The sequence below is a fragment of the Nicrophorus vespilloides genome, unplaced genomic scaffold (genome assembly GCF_001412225.1).
Source record: "Nicrophorus vespilloides isolate i.1.1-1 unplaced genomic scaffold, Nicve_v1.0, whole genome shotgun sequence".
NCBI classification, from domain to species: Eukaryota; Metazoa; Arthropoda; class Insecta; order Coleoptera; family Silphidae; genus Nicrophorus; species Nicrophorus vespilloides.
The window spans coordinates 48,069-59,052 of record NW_017096213.1 but is presented as its reverse complement, the minus strand read 5'-3'; the positions used below and the strand labels follow the sequence as shown (position 1 = coordinate 59,052).

At 41.9% G+C, this 10,984-nt stretch overlaps 1 protein-coding gene across 15 annotated transcripts; it reads left to right on the top strand.

Moving 5' to 3' along the window:
- The first annotated feature begins 1,174 nt into the window (after positions 1-1,174).
- Positions 1,175-10,683, top strand: LOC108556293 (potassium/sodium hyperpolarization-activated cyclic nucleotide-gated channel 4-like). 15 transcript variants are annotated; one of them, XM_017912325.1, is made up of 17 exons: positions 1,184-1,486; positions 1,730-1,849; positions 3,257-3,323; positions 3,753-3,761; positions 4,041-4,316; positions 4,374-4,622; positions 4,692-4,844; positions 4,903-5,033; positions 5,265-5,348; positions 5,813-5,871; positions 5,929-6,023; positions 6,081-6,481; positions 6,553-6,790; positions 6,875-6,934; positions 7,119-8,823; positions 8,878-9,083; positions 9,148-10,683. In XM_017912325.1, exons 1-17 carry the CDS (start codon positions 1,254-1,256, stop codon positions 9,595-9,597), a joined length of 4,536 nt encoding a protein of 1,511 aa, XP_017767814.1. In that variant the 5' UTR covers positions 1,184-1,253; the 3' UTR covers positions 9,598-10,683. The 15 variants fall into 15 exon arrangements, with proteins under 15 accessions (XP_017767827.1, XP_017767815.1, XP_017767814.1 ...); XM_017912338.1 differs by lacking the exon at positions 3,753-3,761 and having other exon boundaries at positions 1,175-1,486; positions 4,029-4,316; positions 9,177-9,296; XM_017912326.1 differs by lacking the exon at positions 3,753-3,761 and having other exon boundaries at positions 1,182-1,486; positions 4,029-4,316; positions 8,887-9,083.
- The last annotated feature ends 301 nt before the right edge of the window (positions 10,684-10,984 follow it).

Sequence of the window (10,984 nt, the reverse complement as noted above, 5' to 3'; positions counted from 1 at the left end):
GTTTGACAACTCAATTTTGAGTGCATCTGAAAACGTCATTATTACGTCAGTTCGATGGAGAAAATTGAGCCGATCCGAATGAATGATTTATAAAGTTTATTAACCGACAGACGTAAATCTGGGACGAACGAATCCTGCTCATCGAGGCAGAGACTATTTTCGAATATTGTATATACAATTTGATTGCGTAAAATGAAACAAATAACATATAAAAAGAGAGAGATAGAGAAAGAACGTAGAAAAGTGCTGGCAAAATCCGTTCAATTCGCCTCATAAATAATTAAAACTAATTTCTTCTCCCATTTTTATTATTCACCCCCGTTCCGTCCCGCTTTGTCAAACTCTCCTCCAACTCGATCTCCTTTTCGTCCTTCTCCTTCAAGGACATTATTGATTGAATTATTTATTTCCACTGTCTAATACCATTAGCGAATGCTCTAATTTATTTCATGAATTCCTAATGTTTATCTCTCTCTATAAAAGAGACTTATACTATTCTCTAATCGCCAACTTCTACATTTGACATGCAGATCAATTACACTTACAAATAACTCGTTTCCATTAAGATCCGTTTGTATAAATCCGGCTGAAAACATCTTCATCATGCTCGAAACTATCGCTGCAAAGAGTAATCGCAAGTTGTTACTCTTTCGTGCCGCGATCTCTAACGCGGATTAACGTTTATTTTGCGAAAGTTCGGGTAAAGTTTCGCAGATTGGATTTAATACCTGCAGCGAGGACGGCGACGGCGGTGTTCCTGATTAAAATCAATTAACATTCGTCGGTACAGAAGTTTTCGAAACACATCCCGTACTTTGGGGAAAATCGTTAGCGGTGTATGCAACTAATTAAACACGGAGTAATTGCATAGGGTCGAAGGGGAAAAGCGTTATCTGTTGTTCGTAAATGTAACTACTCTCTCGCACTGATTGAATTACACCAATTTTCACAGTTTATCGATATTCGCAAGTTACTGCACGGCACAGTATTAGGTAATAGCGGGAAAGTTACAGAACTAATTATTATACGTTTACAATATGAAATGGGATAGGTGTTTGCGGTGTAGATGGTTCAAATGAGATGGATCTGTGCAAATATATTCAATTTTCGCGTTAGGCAACTGCATATTCATGCAGGGGTTGCGGGAAGTTTTAAATGGACCGAAGCTTTGATATTGAAATGTGAATTGGAAGTTTGTGTACGTTTTGCAGATTGATCCGCCGGAGGAGAGCGAGCAGCAGAATGCGGCAGTGATGGGGGCGGCTGCGGCGGCGGCGGCGTCGACGGGTGCGAAAGGTTTAACAGCAGCAGGTGACGTGGGTGACGGAGCCGGAAGTTCGGACGATGCAAACACTCCGCTGCAATCCCCGAAATCTCAGAACACGAGCCACGAGGACGAAGAGGAAGAGGAGGAGGAGGAAGAGGACGAATCCTCGAACGCCAACGAATCCGACTGCAAAAGCCCGACCAACCAGAGGTGTGTGGAGTGAGTATTAAATTGCACAGTATTAAGCATCCCCCCGTACACGAATATCGTTACATACGCCACCACATTCACACACAAGCATATCAAGAAAACAGCAAACACAAATATTTCGTTTTCTTTGTTCGATTTGTTCGTTTCTTTTTTAATTCTGTTTAATTTTGTTATTGTTATTATTATTGTGTTTTCTGTGGCCTGTGTGGTTTAGAATAGAAACATTTTTGTTTTTTGAACCGTCCTTTACAGAGACAATGATGATGATGATGATGATAAGGGGGGCGAGGAGACGGCGAAAGCGGCCACACAGAGCTGGAAGAATCTGCGTGCGGTCATGGCCTATTACCATTCGCTGCGCAAGATCAAGAGGTTTCTCCCCAAAAAGTCACTTACTTAACATATTCTATACTACTTATAAATTAATTACTTAATTATATAACTACTACTACTACTACTACTTTATTTAACGTCTAATTAACGTAACCTTAGCAATCTATACAAAAAAAAAACATGCAGAGAGTCATCTCTTCTTTTCCAAAACAACAAAAAAGCACTCTTTTTGACAATGTGTGTGTGTTGTGTTTCTTAATATCTATCTCTCTCTCTCCCTCTCTCTGTGTGTGTATTTTCTTATTATCTCTGTCTCTATCTTTCTACAAGTACATCTTCTTTACCCCTCAACCCACTACCATTTGTTTCTTCAAATTAACATATTTGAATAAATTTACCCCCATTTTTTTTGGCAACGCTGCGCATCACAGTTAATTCCATCTTTCGAACAAACACCGCTGCAACAAATGTTGCCTATATAGAAAGAACTAAACTTTGGGTGCGCAGCGTAAGTACTTAACTGCATGGTTGTTTGTTTATTGGTCGATGCATCGATGTTTTTATTGTTACTATTGTTGTTATTGTTGTTGTTGTTATTGATGTGTTGAGTTTTCCTTCGATTGTCGACGTCGAAAAAAGATCTTGTTTCATTTGTTTCATGAAATACTTATTGGGCTGCTACTGCAGTAAAATTGTAATTTAATGAGATCCCGTATTTCCACCTGTCCGTTATTTCTATTTTCAATAGTGTACATTTGTGGCGTTCGTTTGGAAATAGTGGGTCGAATTGGATTACGGTAGAGTTGATATAGTTTTAGCAATTTAGTTTGTCTTTCCAGTATCTCTCTCTCTCTCATACTATTTCTCCTTTATTTGAGAAGAATACGAGCGTTTTACCTCCAATCTCTTTCTTCCGATCGAAACAAAAACGTAAAGAGAGTAAATTCAAAATAATAATGGAATCACGAGAATCAAGTGTAGGAAAACATCCTACCTTCATTCTCACACTCTGAATCAATCAATCACGACTCGACCACTCTCGCTATTTTCTAGAACATTTCTCTCTATTTATCTATCTCTTTCTTTCTCTCCTCGTCCTCTGTCATGAGATTTGGTGTTTTAGTGGTATTCTTACTGTTGATTTCTTATTTATAAAACGTTGATAGTTGTGTATTAACTTTTGTATGTTAACTTGTATAAGTGTTTTATATTTATTTATGTTCTCTCACACATGATGCATTTGCAGTTCGTTTCCGTTTCTTTTACTCTTTCGTTCCATTCCGTTTCTTTTACTCTTACTTATTTCATTGTTATTAACTATTGTTTCTATTCGTTTGTTTGTTCGTTCGTTGGTTCGTTTATGAAAACCGATAATTTATAATATTAATACTTGAATGCAAATGTTCTTCCAATGTTGCTTGTAATACCGTTTACGATATCTTGCAGAACGAAATCCAATCAACGATGGATGAAGCTCAGGACGACCGTGCAAATCTCGTCCGCCATGCAGAAGGTATGCACAACCCGTTCCTATCACATGCACACCCTCTCACGCATTACACGCAAAGCTACACACTCACGTCACGCGTCTCGCTGTTATATCATGCGAGTCGCGCGATGCTCACGATCTTAGACGATCTCCAAAAAGTAATTGATTTCGCATAGATTTGTAGGTTGTAAACTAATAGAATAACTTGTATTATAACAAGTTAATTTGAAAAGCATAGATTAAAGAAAAAAAATAGATATAGATAGAATAGAATGTAGTAGAAATTAGTAGTGATTAATGAAAATGAATAAATTGAATTTGCATTTTAAACTTATTGAAAACACGCAAAAAGCAAAGCAGTCCCCGTTTCTTATTTTAGTAATAGCACTAGAAGTAGATATATTCAAAATTTATAGAAACCTAAAGTAGTAAAAGTTCTCGTTCTTTTTGCAGAAGCCAAAGGTGGTGTTTCTAGTTTGTCTCTGAATCTGTCTGACTCTGTTTTCGCTAAAAGAATTAAAAAAAAATTAATTGCGTTACAAACGAGCATCATCACGAGATAAAGCAACCCAAACCACAGATCGACCATACCAACCAACCAACCAAAAAAAAAAAGTAACCCCGAAAAAAAAGATAATCCGCAACCAAAACTCCGCCACCATTAAATCGCTAGACCCGGAACTCAGAGTGCGACAAAGTTGGAATAAAGCAAATGTTTTCTGAATTCAGTTTATCTTTCAGAAGCCGCCGCTGAAGCGCGAAGACTCCTTCCTGCAGCGCTTCTCGACGCGGCAAATCCCGGAAACCCAAGAGACCGTCGAGGATACCGGAAGCGAGGGCGGAACCGGAACGGACGGTGCGACGACGTCGCGACGCCGACGCCGTGTTCGAAAGCAGCCGCGAAGCGTCGTCAATCCGGACGAGAACTTCTACTTCCACTGGTTGCTCGTCCTCACCTGCTCCGTTCTGTACAATCTCTGGTCGCTGATCGTGCGCCAGAGTTTCCCCGAATTTCAGGTACAAACATTATTTTGTAATCACAACAATTTCTGTCTTAATCTTTGATGTTTCAAGGCTTTGCTCTCCCGTTTCTGGTTTGCGTGCGACTCCCTCAGCGACGTTTTCTTCCTGCTCGACGTTGTGGTTCAGCTCCGGACTGGTTACCTGGAGCAGGGTCTGATGGTCTACGACTCGAAAAAGCTGGCCAAACACTACTTGACGTCACGTGCCTTCTTGCTGGATCTGGCGGCCCTCTGTCCGCTCGACCTGCTGCAGATTCGCTTAGGTCCGCAGCCCCTACTTAGGTTTCCTAGATTTTTAAAGGTTTCAACTCACGATCATCCATCGCCAACAAATGCGCAAATCTTCTGACGTCCTTCTCACTTTTTACAGGTATACCGGGCGGTCAACTACTACTACATGGTGGAATCGCGTACCGTCTATCCGAACCTCTGGCGGGTTGTCAATCTCATCCACATCCTGCTTATCCTCGCCCACTGGTTCGGATGCTTTTACTTTCTCCTCTCCGAGGCCGAAGGATTTCAGGTCAGTAACGCCATCTGTAGTTTACATTTTTTTTTAAATTGTTTTTTGCTTTTTACAGGGTGATTGGGTGTATCCATACCGTCCAGGGGATTACGCGACGTTGACGCGCAAATATTTGGGCTCACTTTACTGGTCCACGCTGACTCTGACGACCATCGGGGATCTGCCGACGCCCGAAACTAATGCCGAGTAAGTGCAAATTCATACAACCCAACTTTGTATACAAGCAAATTGGTTTGCATACTCAATGACATCTATACGCCATCTATAATCCAACCATTACTAATTTATAAATAAATATTTAAAAAATATATTGATAATTGTTAATTGAAAAGCTCAAAGAATGGTCAAGCTTATGAATCAATCATTCAATTAATGATGAAGAGTGAAACTAAGTAAGTCGCTGCGTGGTTTGTTTAGAAAGACGGACTCTGTGGACGGTCCGAGGTCGTTGCCGCGCAGGGGCGTCAAATCGCGACTTCTGCAGTTCAACAACAACGGCGGGTACGTTCTTCGATCTCTAACTCTCAGAACTCTTAATATCTATCTATCTCTACCTCTCTCTCTCTCTATTTCTCTATCTACAACTTTCTTCATCTTTCGTCTATTTGTGAACAATAAATGAAAAGATTGAAAAGACAGAAGAAATAGTAAATCTTTTGCTGTTGTTTCTTTGACTCTCATCTCCATTTCGGAAGGGACCACCGCGCGCCCTTCGGTTTACGGGAGGGGCCGTCCACTCAGTCCTGACTGTCATCAAAAACCCAAAACCAAAAATCGAAAATACAATGAAAAATTAAATGAATGTGACAATAATAACAATAAAATTTCATATATGAAAAATATGAGAAAAGAAAGCATAAGTACGCACGGAGGTTTCTTCCGAAAAATTACGAAAAACAAATATATATATGAAAATAGTTTATAGCTGATGTCGGTCTCGTTCTGTTTTGCTTCTCTGTTCGCAGATATGTGTTCACAATCGTTTCTTATTTGATAGGTGTATTTATATTTGCGACAATAGTAGGTGAGTACCGCAATTACTAATAATATTTGCATCTCTGTAATTACAATGTTTCCATAGGTCAAGTTGGAAATGTGATAACGAATAGAAACGCCAATAGGCTCGAGTTCGAGAGGCTCCTGGATGGGGCCAAAACATACATGCGGCATCATAAGGTATACATTACATCAACTACTACTATTACTACTACTATTGCGTTTATGTCTATTTAGGTACCTGGTGGAATGAAGAGGAGGGTGTTGCGATGGTACGACTATTCTTGGTCGCGCGGTCGTATCCAAGGCGGCGGCGACATCAATACGGCTCTGGGTCTGCTCCCGGACAAGCTGAAGACTGAGTTGGCGCTGCACGTGAATCTGAGCGTCCTGAAGAAGGTGACCATCTTCCAGGAGTGTCAACCGGAATTCCTGCGTGATCTCGTGCTAAAGATGAAAGCCTACATCTTCACGCCAGGTGATTCCATATGCAGGAAGGGAGAGGTTGCAAGGGAGATGTTCATCATCGCCGACGGCATCCTCGAAGTGCTCAGCGAGGCAGGACGAGTTCTCACGACTATGAAGGCTGGAGACTTTTTCGGGGAAATCGGCATCCTGAACCTGGACGGATTGAATAAGTATTAATTAAAAAATTAATGAAACATTTAGTGTTTTGTAATTAATCGAATTTGGAACATCATGTACAAAGGCGCACTGCGGATGTCAGATCAGTTGGATATTCTGAACTGTTTTCGCTCTCGCGTGAAGACGTTCTTAACGCTATGAAGGATTACCCGGAAGCTCAGGAGATTCTTCAGGCTCTCGGTAGAAAACGGTTAATGGAAGTGAAAGCATCTGCAAGGCAATACCACAAGGAGCAGAAGGAGCAAGCTGCTCACTCGGCGGATGGAAAAGGACTCGTCGATAAAATCAAGAACGAAGCCAAAGTGAGTGTGCTGCAGTCTTCTTAATCATTTGTTTCAAAACCAAATATAAATATATAATAACAGATATTGAAACTTTATAATTAGGAACTTTTTGAAGGTGACTACAATCCCACTTTCAAAACAACGCGCCCATTATTCTTGGAGGTACTCGAATTTTTGCCCCTTCCCATGAATATCGAAAAATCGGTGTTTCTCAATATTCAAAAATGAGCTGTTGAGAAATGTTTGATTTAGTTATGATCGCTCGTTTTAAACTAGTTTCTTATAACAAATTTGATAAAATTCTGTAAAATATATTCATAATAGTTATTGTGGTTCTGTACTTTAGGGGTTGAGAAATGCGTTGAGAAAGACGCGCACTCATCGGAGATCGCAGGAATCGTTGGAGCTGCAGCCTCTTCATTCGAAGGAGAGCAACGGCTCGAAAGGTGTACTGAGGAGGATGCCGAGAGTTCGATCTCACGATCTCAGTCAGGACGAGGAGAAGAAGGAAGCAGCCGGTGATCAGCCTGACGGAGAAAAGGTGATTTCACCTCTAGGTGCAGGTCTTCCTTTGCTGGCTAGACTCAGGCTGCTGAAGGAGAAGCAAGAGCGAGAGGAACGCGAAAGGCAGAATGCGACCTGCGCGACGCCGTCCATCCTGTCTCCTTCGCCGTCGAGCGTGAAGAGTCCACCGCCGGTACCGGAGGAGTCACATCCGCAGGAGGTGATCGGTGCCGGACTGCCGCTCCTGCAACGCCTCCTGCTGCTCAAAGCGAAAGAGGACAAGACTTCGGGACCCAGCCAACCCACATCGCCGACAGCCCTAAATTTTGCGCCATCTTCTCAAAGCAAACAGCGAGCCTCAATATCAGTAGCAGCATTGTCGACGAGTGCTGCAAGTGCCGTTGGTGTTAGTCATGCAGCGTCAGGTGGAGGTGCCGGGCAATCGGCACCTCCACCTCCCAAGAACCTGTTAACAGTAAGCGCGGCAAAACCTGCGACCGGAAAAATATCCTTCAAGGACCGACTCAAGTTGCTCAAGGAGCCCAAAGAGGTGGTGATAGTCGTTAAACCAGAACCGTCCAGCGCGAGCGCCCCAGAAGTGCAAAGTGATAGTAACAGTAGTGAAGCGCCGTGGAGCAAGCTTAAGAAGGCGGCGATAGTGCGCGAAATCGAACCTTCAACCTCGACGCCTCCACCGCTACCTCCGCCACCGCCACCTCCTCCTCCACCTTCGACGACGTCATCCACATCGCAAACATCGAAGGTGGCTGAGATCGTCGGCATCGAGGCTAAACCCAGTGCGGTGCTCATCAGCAAACCGAGTTTAGTGTTGACGCGCAGAACGAAACATTACCGCTCCATCGACGATCTCTCACCAGAGTACGGCGGTTTACCATTCGTCAAGAAACTAAAAATTTTGAACGAAAGGCAAAAACTGGAGGAACTCGAGACGGTGATGAAGACTCGCAGCTTCAGCCTGGACATCCCCGATTCGCAGGCCATAGACGGCACCGAGAATCTCACCAGATCGCACTCCGAGGGCAGCACGATGCACCAGAAGGACCTCCTCACGACTCAACTGCTGCCGAGCCCTCTGCACTCCAGTACCGAATCCAACGAAACACTAGAAAGGCGGAATCTCAAGTCGATACTGAAGAAACTCTCGGAAGAAACGAATCAACAGCAGCAGCAACAGCAGCAACAACAGCAGCAGCAGCAGGAAATACAATCGGCAACGACGACGATGCCAGATAAGATCGATTCCACCGAATTTCGTAAGCTAATGAGGGCGCCCACGATCGAAGGTTACGCAGCGCGGCACAGCAAATTATCAAAGAGTGTTACCTTTAATAGAGATACACTTCAGAGTCCTCCAAACAGTGCGAATATCGTGGGCGCAGCGGATGCGCTCTTTCCATTCTCAGGCAATTCACATACAGGCAATGGCATCGATAGGAGCGGCGGAGAGGAGGGCAATCACCAAGAACTGGAGAAGTGCGGCATACAGATCATCTCCCCTAAAACCAATCAAATCAAATACGGCAAAGGTATGAGTGAATGTAACTCACCCAAATTTCAATTTAAATTAATCACGTTTGAAGGATCATTAGATGATGAGCAGCAATACTTTGCGGATATCCTCTTCGCCATCAAGCAGGTAATGAGCAATCATTTGGTAGACATGCAGGATAAGTATGAGCAGAGGATCCAGCGGATGCAGGAGGAGATTCGGGCGAAGGACGTTACCATAGAACAGCTGAGGGCGCACATTGTTGAGCTGGAGATGGCGGCTGACGATTCGTTCACGGTGAGGAGGAGTTTCTTAAATTTTCTGTTTTTTTTTTGTGCTCGTGCTTATTGTTCGTTCGTAGGACTCGATTGAGACTGTGGTTTCCGGCAGGGACCGTTCCTGGGACGATCTGAATCGTCATGAATCGACGGAAGTTGAGCAGTTGCCGCAGACGCCGCTGATGCCACAATCCGTTTGGTCATCCCCGAATCATCGTCGTCACTCGCAGCAACAGCAGCTACAACAACACCATCATCATCAGCAACAGTCACAGCAACAGCAGAGGAGGATGGATGAGAGTTGCGTCCTCGATATAGACTCGAACACAGACACCGAATCTGAGCTGGGGGACTCGTCGGAGCCGGGCTACGAGTCCGGCGAGTACGAAAACACCAGCTCCAATTGGGAGATCGAAATGTTGGCGGCGCAGATGCGTCATCACAGGAGATCAGCGAGTCTTGACCACGCGAGTTCTCGTCCCGTCCGTCGACGATTCACGCGCGGCAGCAGCGCGGATACTAGGCGCGACTGATACACCGTCACCCTCTGCATCATCCTCACGACCATCGACTGAAACACAAACAAACACTAAGTCACCTTCTTCACCTCATCTTCATCAATCAACATAAAAAAAAATGATCATCGACTTCGCGTCGTCGGCGCAGACAAGCACAAGCAAACGAGACGAAGAACTTAAATGAACACGATGAAATACAACATTTAAATTAACTATTTAAATAAATATATTTATAGAGTACGGGTCTCGAGACGGAAGATTTCGGGATTTAAACATATCAAGTTCCCCGCCTCAACAAACAAAAAACAAACAAAAACAAAACAGAAACGTAAGAAACACCAAGCGAACAGACTAGACTAGCCTGTACATACATAATTAATTAATTAATTACGGTGCATCGCACAGGTGTTTTTCAAACTTTCGCAAATTAATTACTATTATGATTACATCTATAATACTTACATAATTACTTTTAAAAACACTGAAACAGGAACAGTTAATTCAGGTCCAACTGAAGCGTCCATCCGACAACTGAAATTACTTTAAAAAACAAAATTCTCCATAGCAACCAAACAAATTATGTGCAATGAGCACCAACGTTTAAAAAAAAATAAACAAACACCTTTGCGAAGTCACCGTGAATATATATACTACCCTTAACCCTCCCGTGTGACACTTGTGATCTAATTATCAAATTTAAGTATTATATAGGGTGCCAAAAGGATTAAAAAGCGAGCAATCTGTGGAAACAGATTGTATTTGGTCATTACATTTTGTTGATTTGCAACAAGTGAAAATTAATCAGTGGCGTATCATGAAACTGGCGTTACGCCACTGGACACAGTCGAAGCACGATCAAAATTTAGCTGAATGGAAATGCCACTAAAAGTATACATCCGCAACAACTATGTAGTAATAAATTTCAATATATATATTGCAACAATATCCATAATTTGCAAATTAATTTGTGAGCAAGACATAGATGGCGCCATTAACTTAGATCACGTTTTCTTTAATTTGTTGTAGTTTTTTTTTTGTCATTTATGTTAATAATTGTGGTAATTTAGTTGAAGATGACCATTGCCGAATAAATAAAGAGAACAGAGTGAAAAATTGTATTTGTAAAAAAAATAATAAATAATACATAAGTAATAATAATAATAATATAAGAAATACTAAAGATTTAAGTGAATAATTAATTAGGGCGTAAATAATAAATAAATATATTATATATGAAGATATAAATATATATACATATAATGACCATTTCTAGTTTGTAAGTATATAAATGATTATATATTATATTATTATATATATATGAGATAAAGATGATTGTAGATAAGATTATTGATTGATACTAATAAAAAAAAATAGAGTGATTATAATTGTGTATTATTAATTT

Bases quoted from the DNA above. Each gene is read 5' to 3' on its own strand.
- LOC108556293 (XM_017912324.1), top strand. From the start codon at position 1,254: ATGGGGGCGGCTGCGGCGGCGGCGGCGTCGACGGGTGCGAAAGGTTTA. The intron at 4,845-4,902 runs GTCAGTAACGCC...TGCTTTTTACAG, and splicing joins CCGAGGCCGAAGGATTTCAG to GGTGATTGGGTGTATCCATA. The intron at 5,349-5,812 runs GTACGTTCTTCG...CTCTGTTCGCAG, and splicing joins CAGTTCAACAACAACGGCGG to ATATGTGTTCACAATCGTTT.